Source organism: Miscanthus floridulus, chromosome 5 (genome assembly GCF_019320115.1).
Source record: "Miscanthus floridulus cultivar M001 chromosome 5, ASM1932011v1, whole genome shotgun sequence".
Classification (NCBI taxonomy): Eukaryota; Viridiplantae; Streptophyta; class Magnoliopsida; order Poales; family Poaceae; genus Miscanthus; species Miscanthus floridulus.
This window is the reverse complement of record NC_089584.1, coordinates 20,752,411-20,769,388: the sequence shown is the minus strand read 5'-3', so window position 1 is coordinate 20,769,388 and position 16,978 is coordinate 20,752,411. Positions and strand designations below refer to the sequence as shown.

Genomic DNA, 16,978 nt, shown 5'->3' with positions numbered 1-16,978 from the left:
CGGACTCTGGGCGGGGATGCCGCGCCGCGGGAGGTCGGCCGTCGCAGGGGAGCGCCAGGACTCCAGGTCTCCGGGAGGTGGGAGTTTGGTTCCTCGGTTAGTTTGGTTAACTGAGGGGAGGAACCGAATTAACCGAACAAATTTCGGTTCGTAGGAAATGGGAACCGAACAGGGAACCGAGATTTTGGTTCTCAATAAATTCGGTTCGGTTCTCGATTCTCGGTAAAATTTGCCCAGGGCTACTTGTTAGCGCCCACAAAATGAGACTATGCGGGAGGCGGCCAAGGTGAGAATTCCAGTGTGCAAGAAGTGCCGGTGACCGATGTCAGTCAAGACTTGTAGAAGTCTCTATATTCCAAAACTTGCATCTTTTTTATATAATCTTTTTTTACAGAGGAAAACCCAGCTTTTATATAAGTTTTCAGCTCTCAAATAATAACTAATCAGAAAACTAGTCTCAATTAATTTGGGAAAATGTTTTTGCAGATTTTGACGTTGATAATGGAGGCTATTCTTGAAAGTCAAAACTATGAGTGCTTGCTGTTTGGTGTGTTCCCTGCTCTTAAAAATCTAGAATAATTTGTTGCTGCATTTATTTCTTCATCTTGTGGTACAATCAAATAATGATGTTTTCGTATTTCATTTTCAGATCTTGATGACACTTTCTATCCCTTAAGCGCTGGCATCAATCTATTTTGTGGCAAAAACATACAAGGTGGGTAATGATTCTAATCTTTTTTTCACTGCTTCATGCTTCATGTATGAGCAAGGTTGCCATTTTGACACCACAAAACCTTCAGGTATCACATATTTGTAAGGTGAATAACAAACATTCTTATTGCATAGATTTATTTGGATAGTAATTATTTGAGTTCTGGATATCTACTTTTATAGATGACACCACCACACAACAATGTTGTTGGTCATTTGGTCCTTATGGCAAGAAGGCCATGAGACATAATTTTTGACAAAATTTAAGGCACTATTTTTTTGTTGCCATTTTTGTAGCGTGCTCTTAATCCTCTGTTTCTGTTTTTCTGATAGCCCTGTGTTAAGACCAAAAATTGACTTTTCAATTCTACACGGTGTTCTAATAGTCCTGTGTTAAGACAAAAAAATTCCATGACATTCATTCTAACATCAGCTAAGATAGGCTAAGAGATGTTGTCATAGTGATTTTAATGTCAAAGAGGACTATGAGAGGCTGTGAGATGCTTAGACTTGTTCCTGAGAGGGTACAAACAACGAGTTGTTGCCTTCTGTTAAGGTACTCTCTCGGGTTAAATGATTGCATGTTTAGCTAATTTCCTTTGTCTGCTGGTTTAGGTCCCTTCATGTTTTTTTGCAGTAAGGTTCCTTCATAATTGTTTGCATGCCTTTCAAAAAAAATCATGACACTGTGGATTCAGTTTTTATGATAGTACTTCCATTCTTGTACTTAAGTTCCTTCATGATTTTTTTGTTTGCGATTTGGTTCCTTCATGATTGTTTGCATGCCTTTAAAAAAAATCCAAATACTGCGAATTCAGTTTTTATGATAGTACTTCCATTCTTGTATTGTGCTAAATTCAATTTTTGAATTTATGAAAGGGAATGCTACCAACATGGCACTTTGAGAGGATGTAGGTTGGCGGTGGATGCCGTGGTGCTGGACTTGGAGAAAAGAAAACAGATTCTACAATGAAATATGTCAACCTCCTTTGTGGTTTCTTCTCTGTTGTAACATGCATTCCATGAAACCTGAAGCTGGCAACCAGTTTGTCCCCCATCTTATATGAGCCGTGACCAGTGATTGCTCATGAAATTGGTTAGATCAATGGGCTGCTAGCTTTCATGATATTTGTAGGGACTTTGATGCTTTTTTGAGGGACCTGCAAGCCGTGATGGACCTCAAATCAACAACGCGTTCTCGTCGTCAATCTCATGGAGATCCATGTCGGTCCATGACGATGATTCATCGCTGGCTACATCAGCCTCCGTGATAGTAGATCCGATCTTGAAACCACATCCGAGGTCGTCTTCACCAATAACTCACCGCCCGCCAGGTGCTCATCGTCAACGTCGACCAGATAATGCCATACTCGGCCGACCAGACGCTCCGTCTAAAGCTAAGTCACGCTTTAATATTCTTCTAAATATTCTCCAATCTCCGTATATCGCCATAATGTTTCTCCGAGTTGTTTTCTCCATATTTGCTCTCCAAACGATTTTTCGAACCCTCGAACAGTCCTGTTGATGCTCGGACGCCTCTAGAGACGGCCCTATCTCCGGATCCTCCCGACACGTGCACGAGCGTCTGCCCTCTGCGTTATGGGTGGTCAGCAGCGGCTCCTTAGCGGCGCTTGTTCCTCCTACACGTGCACGAGCTCCACGCTCCGCGTTATGGTTAATGGGTTAGCTAGGGCTGGAGACTCAGCTACACACTAACTATTCAGGCGGTTTATATAAAATATAAATATATCTTCATGCCAACTGATCGCCACTACATATGTTGTTTCATCACCATTGCTGATTTTTCTCTAGAGTTCATTTATGTTTACATCATGTACTACCCGTTCTACGTGTTTGTATTGCAGGATCATCGTCCAGGTGATCAGACCACCTAGTGCTCGGACTTCTCCACCGATCAACTGGTCGGACCGCTTGGTTCATGGACTCCGTCGCCGACCAGTTGATCGAACTGTTCGTCGGTCGCTTCTACTCAATGCTCACTACACCGCCGACCAGTTGACCAGACTATTCGTCGCTCGTGCTTCATCACCAGCTACGCCGATTACTCCTCGACGCACGGATACTTTGTGCTCGAGGACTAAGTGGGCACACTTCACCGCACGGACGTCGTCAGCTACATCGGTGCTCGGACATCGTCAGCGATGCTGGGGACTCCTCGCTCCTCGGTGCTCGGTCATCGCTAGCGATGCCGGAGACTCCTCGCTTCTCGGTGCTCGGACATCACCAGCGATGTCGGGAACTCCTCACTCCTCGGTGCTTGGTCATCACCAGCGACGCCGGGGACTCCTCGCTCCACGGTGCTCGGACATCGCCGCCTACGCCGGGGACTCCTCGCTTCTCGGTGCTTGGTCATCGCTAGTGACGCCAGGGACTCCTCGCTCCTCGGTGCTCGGTCATCATCAGTGACGCTGAGGACTCCCCGCTCCTCAGCTCTCGGTCATCGCCAGCGACGCCGGGGACTCCTCGGTGCTCGGACATCGTCGCCTACGCCGGGGACTCCTCGCTCCTCGGTGCTCGATCATCGCCAGCAATGCCGGAGACTCCTCGCTCCTCGGTGCTCGGTCATCGCCAGCGATGTCGGAGACTCCTCGCTCCTCGGTGCTCGGTCATCGCCAACGACGCCGAGGACTCCTCGCTCCTCGGTGCTCGGTCATCGCCAGTGATGTCGGGGACTCCTCGATCCTCGGTGCTCGGGCATCGCCAGCTTCGCCGGGGACTCCTCGATGCTCGGACATCGCCGCCTATGTTGAGGACTCCTCAGTGCTCAGTCATCGTCGGCGACGCCGGGGACTCCTCGCTCCTCGGTGCTCGGACATCGCCAGTGACGCCGGGGACTCCTCGCTCTTCAGTGCTCGGACATCGCCAGCGACGCCAGGGACTCCCTTGCTGCTCGAATCTTGCTACGTCTCGTCGGTGTGCTATCAAGCTACTCCATGCTGTTCGGATCAGGGTGCTGATCTTGGGCAGCACGTCTAGGGTCTTGATACGTGCATGTCAGACGACGTCGGCAAGCTTTTAGACTTCTTTTTCTTTGACCCTGCTACAAGATTCATTCTTCATCTTCCAGCAGGCTCGGGGACTAAGTGAGCACACTTTACCTTGCGGTGAATGTGCTTGTTCTCATCTCGAGGCTACGCCCGGGGACTGGCTGCCTGCTCGGCTGGTCTTCTACTTTCTGACCCTAGCACCACGCGACTACGTCACCTATTGTCAGGCTCAGGGACTAGCTGTGGGGGTATGGCCCCCGGTATCCACAAGACAAGACATGGGCCGCACCATCAGAGATGGCCCCGCCCACAAGATCAAGGCGTGCACGGCGCTGCTCGGCGTGCACCGTAAGACATTGTATAGTATCAAATAGGATACTTTACTTGTAACCCTGCCTCTCCAGACTATATAAGGAGAGACAGGGGTCCCCTAGTGGACACGATCTATCTACTACAGATCAATACAATACACCAAAGACACAGGACGTAGGGTATTACGTCGATCAGACGGCTCGAACCTGTCTAAATCGCTGTCTCTGCGCCTTGTGTCACCATCTGGTTCCTGATCACGCGCACCCCCACCGATAAATCTACCATCGCGGGATACCCCTCGGTGGACTGCCGACGATATTCTGTCGACACCAGCCGTAACCAGAAGATGGTTGTGATGAAATTGGTTAGATTAATGGCCTGCTAGACGTGACTAGAACATGGCTGAAGCAAAAGGCTGACAATCTGTAATAACCATTGATCACGTATAATATATTGATTTAGATTTACCATATTTTTCAAATTCGTAATAATAGGTTGTTTACCAAGTTTGATGAATAAATGTTTAATATGTGTTACCCTAGATATTGCCGTAGCGTTAATATGAGCAATATAGTTGTAGTAGTGTTGGGAACTTCTTCTTAGGCACGTAAACTTGCTTCACAGGCGACCAGACTTCATCGAATCAGCACTTTTCTTTGTGTACTACTTTGTCATAAGTCGATCATAAGTCGGTCAAAACTCTAATTGCTCACACATTTGTCTTTATACGAGAGCGCAGGCCAACAAAGTCAAATCAACAAAATATTTGCCAATTTCTAGATTGTTTTAAGTATTTCTAGTAGCGTTAAATGTAAAAATGGCCAAAACGGTATCTGTGGTGTAAAAACAGTTACTCTACAAGGCACCATGCTACACATTCCCACAAAACAAATGTTGCATTCAGTTGTATATATTGACATTATCAAGTGTAAAGCCACCGAGAGTCACTATGCTAAAATGTGTTTACAGCAAAACAAAAGTGATTATAATTACAAAAATATAGGCAAAGAAGTAAGGATCACAGGTGCTCCATCCAGGCTCTATTATATTCATTCATGCGCTAAAACAGGGGAATTCATTGCCACAGAACATCGCTAGTATCGGAACAACGTCGATGAAGGCGTGTAGGTTCACCATTACCTGGTAGGCACTGCATTTTTTCTTGCATAAAAACAACAGGTATTATTTACAGCATCGCAATGACATTAGTTTCTGCGTCAGTAGGTCATTTCTTAGAACATTAGATTTTTCATTGGGTTAAAATCCATCCTCACATGTACATAAATAACAAAGGATTGTATCTAATCAGTTAATCAACATATCTAATCAGTTAATCAACATCCTATTGCAGTATTGCTTATACCAATTTTAAACTATTCAATCAATCTATTCTAACAGATAAGCAGGCAAGCAGCAGTCGAGTTTTTTGAACAGATAAGCAGCAAATATAAGGTCATGTAGGCCACAAAAATTGGGTAATGACTCAATGGACTTCACAGCTGACTGATGTTGGTCCATTTCAAGATAGGCCTGCCCCAGATTCCTATAAGCAAAACCTAACCCAAAGTGCCGTGGTCCAAAGCAACTCTTCAACTTATCAACCGCTCTCTCCAGATAAGGAACAGACTCATCAGCTTTTTGAGTACTATGCAGGAGGAGCCACCCCATCCTTGCCGACAGCCGCCACCTCCTTAGGCACCCCCTCGCACCGCGCGGGTGCCAGGTAGTCGACGATCTCCGCGGCGGCACCGAGCGACTCGAGCACGTCGCTGAGGCTACCGGCGCGGGCGGCCGCGGCTCCGGCGAGGCGGAGCGCGCGCGCGACGGGGAGCGACCACCCGCCGTGGGACGCCTGCAGTGGCGCGAGCGCCTTGAGGGCGAGGCCGAGGTCCTCCTGGTGGTCTCCCTTGGACTCGTGCAGCTCCGCAGCCTCCAGAAGCGCGAGGCCGCGGGCTCGGCCGTCGACGCCGCATCTGGCGCGGGGGGAGGAGGAGGGCCCGGGGCTATGGTTTGAGTGGAGAAGGGGAGGAGGCGGGGACCCGGGCGCGGGGCTGGGGAGGCGAAGGGTGAAGCGGCGGGAGCGGGAGCAGGGGACGGTAGCGGAGGGGCCTGGAGAGGCAGGCGAAGAGGAGGGATTTCGGCAGCCGCCGCATCGCTCGCCGGGGTTTACAGGTTGGGGCCGCAGTGGCTGAATTTTTTATTTCACAGGTAGCAGCTAGGCTCCGAGATCTACGACCTCGAGCACGACGCCAAGATCTACAGCCTCGAGATCTTATTCACGTCGGCGTTAGGTATCGCTGGCCTTGCCGCTGAGGTCAGGTCCATAAACAAAAATTATCAGTGAATATTAAAAAAAGCTGAAAAATAAAAAATTCGGATCTTGGAACACTAGAGCTATATAACAGCTGGGTCGCATTGGAAAAGCCACACGCCACGGTTCAGTAAAAACCGCCAAACAGCAAGCTAGCTATTCCAGCCAAAGTGTTGCAGAGCCATGGCTGAAGTGCTGCAGGAAGAAGTGCAGGTGCAACAACAGCATGGCCTCCATGAACAGCTGCGCGAATCACCTCCACAAGCAGCACTGATCTGCTACTACTCTCTTCTGCTGGCTTGCCCTGTAATTCTCCTCCTACTCATGCGCCGGCGCCGCTGTGCGACGTCGTCGGCAGGGGTCGTCACGGCCAGAGCCAAGGATGGCAACGGGGACCCGATACCCGATACCCGACGGGTATTTGATCCATTAGGGGACGGGGATGGGATCATATCTTTACCCGCGGGCATCTAAATGGGCAAGAATCCATACCCGACGGGCATAGCGGGTACGGGAACGTTCCCTGTTTACCCGTACCCGTTACCCGTTGGGGAACCCGACTATTTGAGCTGTCATGCGAGTATTAGGCCCAAAGAAGCTCAACATAGATATTTTGGTCCAAATCTGAACAGTCATATATATAATTTGTGTGTTCTAGGAACCCTCGTTCAATTTTTCCTCACCATCTCCGCCAGCAGCACAAGCACGCCTGTCTCACGAGCGCTCGTGCCCCTCGCTTCCTCAGTTCGGTCTCTCTGCCACCTTTGCTCGTCCTCCTCGCAACCTCGCTCCTTCTCCTCGGCATCTCCGAGACTCCGACACTTATACCCGGGTGAAGAAGAAACGTCTCCGATTGCAAAGCTGCGACCCCAAGTGTCCTTGTTTATTGGGTATGCAGTACCCGTCGGGTATCTGTTACCCGACCGATACCCGACGGGTACGGGGATGGGCAATAATCTATACCCGAAACAGTTAATGGGGATGGGTACGGGATAAATTCTCCGTAGCGGGGAAGAAAACGTTCCGACGATACCCGACGGGTATATACCCGTTGCCATCCTTAGCCAGAGCAAGGGAAGAAGAGCTGCTGAGAAGGCTCCCAGCGCCTCCGCGCAAGCTCCCCGTCATTGGTCACCTACACCTCGTAGGGCCCCTCCCGCACGTCTCCCTCCGCGACCTCGCCGCCGATCATAGCCGCGACGGCCTCATGCTCCTCCGCCTCGGCGCCGTCCCCACGCTCGTCGTCTCCTCCCCGCGCGCCGCGCAGGCCGTCCTGCGCACGCACGACCAGGTGTTCGCGTCCCGGGCCTACTCCCCCGTGGCTGACATCCTCTTCTACGGCTCCACCGATGTCGCCTTCGCGCCCTACGGCGAGCACTGGCGCCAAGTCAAGAAGATCTCCACAACGCACCTCCTCACCAACAAGAAGGTTCGGGCCTACCGTCAGGCTCGTGAGCGAGAGGTACTGTAGTAATATATAATCCCTAGATAACAATCTGTTATTAGTAAACAGCCAAAAAAAATTCTATATATATCTCTGTCATCATCAACTGTTGATTCAAACAGGTTCTTCAATCTCTTATCTCTGTCATCATCAACTGAAACTGCAACTGTTGATTCACTGTACTGGCATACTGCAACTGCACGCGTACATGAAAATCACAATACTATGTGACTTGTTCTGTATTTGATGTGCTGATTAAAACACAATAGTAAATCAATCACTTTGTTCTATATAAATTGTCACCTCACTCTACTAAACTCCGGTCAACCGCTCAATTGGCAGGTGAAGTTGGTGATGGCCAAGATTCGCGAGGCGGCGATCTCCGGCACGGCTGTCGAATTGAGCGACCTTCTCAGCTCCTTCGCCAACGACATAGTGTGTCACGCTGTGTCAGGCGAGTATTTCAGGGAGGAAGGCCGTAACAAGCTCTTCCGAGAGCTGGCTGAGGCGAACTCGTCGCTCATAGGTGGCTTCAACCTCGAGGACTACTTCCCCGTCTTGGTGAAGCTGGACATGGTCAAGAGGATGGTATGCGCTAAGGCTCAGAAGGTGAACAAGGGATGGAACGAGCTTCTTGATAAGCTCATTGATGACCATGCAAATGCAGCAAGGTCGGAGTCACAGCATGTCGACAAGGAAAGTGACTTCATTGATTTGTTGCTCTCTGTCCAGCAAGAGTACAAGCTCACGAGGGACCATATTAAGGCACAACTGGTGGTATGGCATTTAAATAAATTGCGCACATAGCCATTTTTTTTAGCAAGCACAATAATGCTAGCTAGTGTTCTAAATAAGGTCCACTACTGATTGTTATGTACTTATGTATCCACTTATATGTAGGTCATGTTCCAAGCTGGCATTGATACATCATTCATAGTGTTGGAATATGCTATGATTAAGCTCATGCAGAACCCCAACGTCATGACCAAGCTCCAAAACGAGCTGAGGATGACTATACCGAAGGGGAAAGAAATTGTTACTGAAGACGATCTGAATGGCATGTCCTACCTAAAGGCGGTCATCAAAGAGACACTCCGACTCCATGGACCAGCTCCTCTCCTTGTGCCGCACCTCTCCATGGCCGAATGTAACATAGAGGGCTACACAATACCGTCTGGAACGCGTGTCATCGTGAATGCTTGGGCTCTTGCTAGGGATCCAACCTACTGGGAGAGTGCTGAGAGGTTCATGCCTGAGCGGTTCTTGGAAGGTGGCAGTGCCATGACCATGGACTATAGGGGACACGATTTCCTCTACTTGCCATTTGGGGCTGGGCGAAGGATTTGCCCAGGAATAAGCTTTGCGATTTCTGCTATAGAGATCATGCTAGCAAACCTGGTGTACCACTTCAACTGGGAGCTACCACCAGAATTGAAGAAAAGTGGCATTGATATGACAGAATCATTTGGGGTCACAGTGCACCGAACAGAGAAGCTTCTCCTTGTACCTGTATTGCCTCAGAACTAGTTAAGTATTTGGTATTCTTGTGTGCCTAGAAGATAGCGCGTAATGCCTATCATGACAGCAGTAGCTCATATGTGAGTATTGGACTTGTTAATCAGAAGTGTTTGCTGAATAAATAAAGCATCGTTTGTTCATGAAAATTCATTGTGCACTTCCTCAAAAAATAAAATTGTGGCTCATAATGTACGCAATTATTTGGATTGGCTACATTCTGTTGCGGCGAATGCAATGAGCCCCTCAGGCCTCCGATATTCCAGGTTAATTCATTTGACAAAAGAACGTTTTGTTAGTTGATCTCCACCAATAGGCCCAACGATCTATTGAGCCCTTGCCTCTGCGTCCTGATCGGGGATGCCCAACCCTAATAAGTTGGTGGACCCTGTCGCACAGCACATATAAAGATAGGTGGGGATCACGGCTCGAGTGACGAGGTTGGTCTGAGCCGCCATGATCCCACTGATAGAAACCCTAATCCGATCTACAGTGTGCTGCCAGTGACGGGATGTCCCACCACACCGCCGTCGCCTCTGCAGGGTCTCCACCGGTCCACTGGATCGCCACCTCGCTTCTCACCACCGTGCCGAGCACCGGCGTCCGCGAGGTGGCATCCAGGGCGAACTTGCGTCTACGTTGCTGCGGCCCAACTACGCTAAGGCGAGGAGCCTTACCCAGATCTACGGTTACACAGAAAGGTACACCTAGTGTTCTGGAATAAAAATGCATGTGTTCTGACGCAAGTCTTTGCATCGTGTTTCCTTCTAGTGTCCCGAGGGGCACATGATCTGCTCGCCCTGCCGCGGCGATCTGCCGGAAGAGAAGTGCACGTTCGGCTACTCTGTCCAATGTACCGCCGGCAACCTTGCGCGAAGCCTCAGCATGGAGCACGCCGTCGAATCCATCCTCGTTGACTGCCACTACGCCGAGAACGGGTGCACCGAGAACACCGCCTACTACTATCATGTCAAGCACCGGTTGATGTGTCTGCACGCACCGTGCGAGTGCCCAGAGCCTGGTTGCGACTTCGCCGGGAAGAGGGGGGAGCTCCTGGACCACCTCACCGCCGTCGCCGGCCATCACAAGTGGCCGTCGACGACGTTCCAGTACTGGGTGCCCTTTGATATTCGCATCGTCGAACCGGGCACGCATGTTCTCCGCTGCAAGAACGACGGGCAGCTTTTCCTCGTGAGCTAGAGTGCAATCGGCGGCGGAGACACCTGGGTTTGCCGTCTCCCTCGTCTCCGTTGAGCACCTTAAGCCCACCGCCACCGGATTCCAGGGCTCGGTGTCTTTCTCGATCGTGCTCTACGCGCTATCGCGGCACTTCGACATGGGAGCTACGGCCCCTGAGGTCCTATGGTTCTCGGCGCCCCATCTGTGTTTTTGTGCCCAACAAGGTATCGGACGGACCGGACGACGCTGGCATAGTGCTCACGGTCAACATCGCATGTGTATTGATGCTGTTGATGAAGAAGACGACCTGGACCATAATAGCTACGTTGAGAGCGATGAGGATATGGCAATGAGTGACGAGGTAAATTCAACCCACCAATATAGCTCAACTAATGAAATAAACCCTAGGTATAAAATATCAACACTCCAATCTCCTCCTCTAGCCAGACCCCTCCAAAACTCCTTCCCCACCCAATCATAGCTTAGGCATGTCCAAGTACTCCTCCCCCTCCTGCACCCTCTTAGAGCAAGGCTAATAATACAACCGGTTTGCTGGCTGTAAGGTTTCTTTTAGTCTTCTCTTAGCCCACTCATATAGTAGTTAGCTCTTTACAGTTAATACATGACCCACTTGTCTTTCTCACAGACTTTCTTGGTTCTTATGCCCAAGCCGGCTGTAAGCTTACAGCCCGCTTCTCATCTCTCTCCTCCCCTCTCTCCTCCACCTCAGCATTTAGTCAGCTTATACTCGCTCTTAGTGAGACACTGCACGTGGTGCCCGACAAGATCCTTTTCGAGCAGCTGTATCATGATCTCCTGAGTCCTTGGTTTGGTTAGTCCAAATTGAGATCGATCTGCTGTATCATGTCATGCCTTGCACGTCTTGTGCATTGCCTTACACGAGAACGAGAGCCTATAAATTGATTGATACTCAACGCCTTCTCATATTCTTTCAGTTTGACGAGCAGTAATTAGCCAAGTAATCATGCATGCATGCACTTAATTTGATGTAACCTTTCCATCTACCGCGCGCATGCACATCTCAGTTACTTATAAAAGTATATATCTGGAAGACTGGAACCAGTGGCGAGATAATAGCCTATTATTATTGCTAGTAGTAGTGGGGTGGATTGTTTTTTTTTTCTCTCTCTCTCTCCTTTTTTGGTTCGTCGAGATGGAGAAGAACGACGGCAGCAGCAGCAGCAAGGGTATATGGGAGATGTTCAGGAACAAGGAGAGAGCAGCGCCAAGAGGATCAAGTGCAGCATAGAGGAGGCGGCATTCTGTTGCGGCGAATGCAATGAGCCCCTCAGGCCTCCGATATTCCAGGTTAATTCATTTGACAAAAGAACGTTTTGTTGATGGATCAACTTGGCAATGGCTTGGTGTTCTGGAATAAAAATGCATGTGTTCTGACGCAAGTCTTTGCATCGTGTTTCCTTCTAGTGTCCCGAGGGGCACATGATCTGCTCGCCCTGCCGCGGCGATCTGCCGGAAGAGAAGTGCACGTTCGGCTACTCTGTCCGATGTACCGCTGGCAACCTCGCGCGAAGCCTCAGCGTGGAGCACGCCGTCGAATCCATCCTCGTTGACTGCCACTACGCCAAGAACGGGTGCACCGAGAACACCGCCTACTACTATCATGTCAAGCACCGGTTGATGTGTCCGCACGCACCGTGCGAGTGCCCGGAGCCTGGCTGCGACTTAGCCGGGAAGAGGGGGGAGCTCCTGGACCACCTCACCGCCGTCGCCGGCCATCACAAGTGGCCGTCGACGACGTTCCAGTACTGGGTGCCCTTTGATCTTCGCATCGTCGAACCGGGCACGCATGTTCTCCGCTGCAAGAACGACGGGCAGCTTTTCCTCGTGAGCTAGAGTGCAATCGGCGGCGGAGACACCTGGGTTTGCCGTCTCCCTCGTCTCCGTTGAGCACCTTAAGCCCACCGCCACCGGATTCCAGGGCTCGGTGTCTTTCTCGATCGTGCTCTACGCGCTATCGCGGCACTTCGACATGGGAGCTACGGCCCCTGAGGTCCTATGGTTCTCGGCGCCCCATCTGTGTTTTTGTGCCCAACAAGGTATCGGACGGACCGGACGACGCTGGCATAGTGCTCACGGTCAACATCGCATGTGTATTGATGCTGTTGATGAAGAAGACGACCTGGACCATAATAGCTACGTTGAGAGCGATGAGGATATGGCAATGAGTGACGAGGTAAATTCAACCCACCAATATAGCTCAACTAATGAAATAAACCCTAGGTATAAAATATCAACACTCCAATCTCCTCCTCTAGCCAGACCCCTCCAAAACTCCTTCCCCACCCAATCATAGCTTAGGCATGTCCAAGTACTCCTCCCCCTCCTGCACCCTCTTAGAGCAAGGCTAATAATACAACCGGTTTGCTGGCTGTAAGGTTTCTTTTAGTCTTCTCTTAGCCCACTCATATAGTAGTTAGCTCTTTACAGTTAATACATGACCCACTTGTCTTTCTCACAGACTTTCTTGGTTCTTATGCCCAAGCCGGCTGTAAGCTTACAGCCCGCTTCTCATCTCTCTCCTCCCCTCTCTCCTCCACCTCAGCATTTAGTCAGCTTACAGCCTGCTATTATACTCGCTCTTAGTGAGACACTGCACGTGGTGCCCGACAAGATCCTTTTCGAGCAGCTGTATCATGATCTCCTGAGTCCTTGGTTTGGTTAGTCCAAATTGAGATCGATCTGCTGTATCATGTCATGCCTTGCACGTCTTGTGCATTGCCTTACACGAGAACGAGAGCCTATAAATTGATTGATACTCAACGCCTTCTCATATTCTTTCAGTTTGACGAGCAGTAATTAGCCAAGTAATCATGCATGCATGCACTTAATTTGATGTAACCTTTCCATCTACCGCGCGCATGCACATCTCAGTTACTTATAAAAGTATATATCTGGAAGACTGGAACCAGTGGCGAGATAATAGCCTATTATTATTGCTAGTAGTAGTGGGGTGGATTGTTTTTTTTTTTCTCTCTCTCTCTCCTTTTTTGGTTCGTCGAGATGGAGAAGAACGACGGCAGCAGCAGCAGCAAGGGTATATGGGAGATGTTCAGGAACAAGGAGAGAGCAGCGCCAAGAGGATCAAGTGCAGCATAGAGGAGGCGGCATTCTGTTGCGGCGAATGCAATGAGCCCCTCAGGCCTCCGATATTCCAGGTTAATTCATTTGACAAAAGAACGTTTTGTTGATGGATCAACTTGGCAATGGCTTGGTGTTCTGGAATAAAAATGCATGTGTTCTGACGCAAGTCTTTGCATCGTGTTTCCTTCTAGTGTCCCGAGGGGCACATGATCTGCTCGCCCTGCCGCGGCGATCTGCCGGAAGAGAAGTGCACGTTCGGCTACTCTGTCCGATGTACCGCTGGCAACCTCGCGCGAAGCCTCAGCGTGGAGCACGCCGTCGAATCCATCCTCGTTGACTGCCACTACGCCGAGAATGGGTGCACCGAGAACACCGCCTACTACTATCATGTCAAGCACCGGTTGATGTGTCCGCACGCACCGTGCGAGTGCCCGGAGCCTGGCTGCGACTTAGCCGGGAAGAGGGGGGAGCTCCTGGACCACCTCACCGCCGTCGCCGGCCATCACAAGTGGCCGTCGACGACGTTCCAGTACTGGGTGCCCTTTGATCTTCGCATCGTCGAACCGGGCACGCATGTTCTCCGCTGCAAGAACGACGGGCAGCTTTTCCTCGTGAGCTAGAGTGCAAGCGGCGGCGGAGACACCTGGGTTTGCCGTCTCCCTCGTCTCCGTTGAGCACCTTAAGCCCACCGCCACCGGATTCCAGGGCTCGGTGTCTTTCTCGATCGTGCTCTACGCGCTATCGCGGCACTTCGACATGGGAGCTACGGCCCCTGAGGTCCTATGGTTCTCGGCGCCCCATCTGTGTTTTTGTGCCCAACAAGGTATCGGACGGACCGGACGACGCTGGCATAGTGCTCACGGTCAACATCGCATGTGTATTGATGCTGTTGATGAAGAAGACGACCTGGACCATAATAGCTACGTTGAGAGCGATGAGGATATGGCAATGAGTGACGAGGTAAATTCAACCCACCAATATAGCTCAACTAATGAAATAAACCCTAGGTATAAAATATCAACACTCCAATCTCCTCCTCTAGCCAGACCCCTCCAAAACTCCTTCCCCACCCAATCATAGCTTAGGCATGTCCAAGTACTCCTCCCCCTCCTGCACCCTCTTAGAGCAAGGCTAATAATACAACCGGTTTGCTGGCTGTAAGGTTTCTTTTAGTCTTCTCTTAGCCCACTCATATAGTAGTTAGCTCTTTACAGTTAATACATGACCCACTTGTCTTTCTCACAGACTTTCTTGGTTCTTATGCCCAAGCCGGCTGTAAGCTTACAGCCCGCTTCTCATCTCTCTCCTCCCCTCTCTCCTCCACCTTAGCATTTAGTCAGCTTACAGCCTGCTATTATACTCGCTCTTAGTGAGACACTGCACGTGGTGCCCGACAAGATCCTTTTCGAGCAGCTGTATCATGATCTCCTGAGTCCTTGGTTTGGTTAGTCCAAATTGAGATCGATCTGCTGTATCATGTCATGCCTTGCACGTCTTGTGCATTGCCTTACACGAGAACGAGAGCCTATAAATTGATTGATACTCAACGCCTTCTCATATTCTTTCAGTTTGACGAGCAGTAATTAGCCAAGTAATCATGCATGCATGCACTTAATTTGATGTAACCTTTCCATCTACCGCGCGCATGCACATCTCAGTTACTTATAAAAGTATATATCTGGAAGACTGGAACCAGTGGCGAGATAATAGCCTATTATTATTGCTAGTAGTAGTGGGGTGGATTGTTTTTTTTTTTCTCTCTCTCTCTCCTTTTTTGGTTCGTCGAGATGGAGAAGAACGACGGCAGCAGCAGCAGCAAGGGTATATGGGAGATGTTCAGGAACAAGGAGAGAGCAGCGCCAAGAGGATCAAGTGCAGCATAGAGGAGGCGGCATTCTGTTGCGGCGAATGCAATGAGCCCCTCAGGCCTCCGATATTCCAGGTTAATTCATTTGACAAAAGAACGTTTTGTTGATGGATCAACTTGGCAATGGCTTGGTGTTCTGGAATAAAAATGCATGTGTTCTGACGCAAGTCTTTGCATCGTGTTTCCTTCTAGTGTCCCGAGGGGCACATGATCTGCTCGCCCTGCCGCGGCGATCTGCCGGAAGAGAAGTGCACGTTCGGCTACTCTGTCCGATGTACCGCTGGCAACCTCGCGCGAAGCCTCAGCGTGGAGCACGCCGTCGAATCCATCCTCGTTGACTGCCACTACGCCGAGAACGGGTGCACCGAGAACACCGCCTACTACTATCATGTCAAGCACCGGTTGATGTGTCCGCACGCACCGTGCGAGTGCCCGGAGCCTGGCTGCGACTTAGCCGGGAAGAGGGGGGAGCTCCTGGACCACCTCACCGCCGTCGCCGGCCTTCACAAGTGGCCGTCGACGACGTTCCAGTACTGGGTGCCCTTTGATCTTCGCATCGTCGAACCGGGCACGCATGTTCTCCGCTGCAAGAACGACGGGCAGCTTTTCCTCGTGAGCTAGAGTGCAAGCGGCGGCGGAGACACCTGGGTTTGCCGTCTCCCTCGTCTCCGTTGAGCACCTTAAACCCACCGCCACCGGATTCCAGTGCTCGGTGTCTTTCTTGATCGTGCTCTACGCGCAATCGCGGCACTTCGACATGAGAGCTACGGCCCCTGAGGTCCTATGGTTCTCGGCGCCCCATCTGTGTTTTTGTGCCCAACAAGGTATCGGACGGACCGGACGACGCTGGCATAGTGCTCACGGTCAACATCGCATGTGTATTGATGCTGTTGATGAAGAAGACGACCTGGACGATAATAACTACGTTGAGAGCGATGAGGATATGGCAATGAGTGACGAGGATGACCGTGGTAATTCTTGATTACTCATCAGTAGACTTTGTGGGATCTCCGTCTTGGACTCTTGGTGTTACATTTGGATATTTTGATCATTTAGTGGGTTGGCGTTGAGGTTGAGATGCTTTGTATCGCCGAAGCCATGATCTAGTTAGCTCGTACTATATATATGATTGTTTCAGTAATCTCTTGTTCTCTACGTTTCAAAATAAGTTAATTTTTAGAGTTGGCCTAAGTCAAACTATTTAAATTTTGATTAATTTTATAGAAAAGAACATCTATATTTATAGAACCAAATTAATATCACCAGCATTATAAAATATATCTTTATAAAGTATTTATTTGGTATCATAGATGTCGTTATTCTTTCCTATATATATAAAAAAGATAAGTCAAACTTAACATAGTTTTTATAATTTAAATGATTCGCACCGAGGGAGTATAGGGCTGTGAGATTTTCATCAGAGTTTTATTTACATTTAATACGCTGTCATATAAGCGTTTTGATGATGTGGCAACATTTTCGAGAACAAAGAGAAGTGAGTTTCATAT

The 16,978-nt window shown here is 49.8% G+C and overlaps 5 protein-coding genes across 5 annotated transcripts; all 5 read left to right on the top strand.

Moving 5' to 3' along the window:
• Positions 1 to 6,525: 6,525 nt before the first annotated feature.
• LOC136454374 (indole-2-monooxygenase-like) lies at positions 6,526 to 9,444 on the top strand. Its single transcript, XM_066454821.1, has 4 exons — positions 6,526 to 6,727; positions 7,350 to 7,804; positions 8,129 to 8,563; positions 8,687 to 9,444. The coding sequence occupies exons 1-4, from the start codon at positions 6,526 to 6,528 to the stop codon at positions 9,311 to 9,313; spliced, it is 1,719 nt and encodes a 572-aa protein (XP_066310918.1). The 3' UTR covers positions 9,314 to 9,444.
• A 643-nt stretch (positions 9,445 to 10,087) lies between these two features.
• LOC136454373 (putative E3 ubiquitin-protein ligase SINA-like 6) lies at positions 10,088 to 10,501 on the top strand. The gene has a single exon (XM_066454819.1). It carries the CDS (start codon positions 10,088 to 10,090, stop codon positions 10,499 to 10,501), a length of 414 nt encoding a protein of 137 aa, XP_066310916.1.
• Positions 10,502 to 10,754: 253 nt separating this feature from the next.
• LOC136454372 (putative E3 ubiquitin-protein ligase SINA-like 6) lies at positions 10,755 to 12,355 on the top strand. Its single transcript, XM_066454818.1, has 2 exons — positions 10,755 to 10,841; positions 11,927 to 12,355. The coding sequence occupies exons 1-2, from the start codon at positions 10,755 to 10,757 to the stop codon at positions 12,353 to 12,355; spliced, it is 516 nt and encodes a 171-aa protein (XP_066310915.1).
• A 253-nt stretch (positions 12,356 to 12,608) lies between these two features.
• LOC136454371 (putative E3 ubiquitin-protein ligase SINA-like 6) lies at positions 12,609 to 14,223 on the top strand. The gene is made up of 2 exons (XM_066454817.1): positions 12,609 to 12,695; positions 13,795 to 14,223. Exons 1-2 carry the CDS (start codon positions 12,609 to 12,611, stop codon positions 14,221 to 14,223), a joined length of 516 nt encoding a protein of 171 aa, XP_066310914.1.
• Positions 14,224 to 14,476: 253 nt separating this feature from the next.
• Positions 14,477 to 16,091, top strand: LOC136454369 (putative E3 ubiquitin-protein ligase SINA-like 6). The gene is made up of 2 exons (XM_066454816.1): positions 14,477 to 14,563; positions 15,663 to 16,091. Exons 1-2 carry the CDS (start codon positions 14,477 to 14,479, stop codon positions 16,089 to 16,091), a joined length of 516 nt encoding a protein of 171 aa, XP_066310913.1.
• The last annotated feature ends 887 nt before the right edge of the window (positions 16,092 to 16,978 follow it).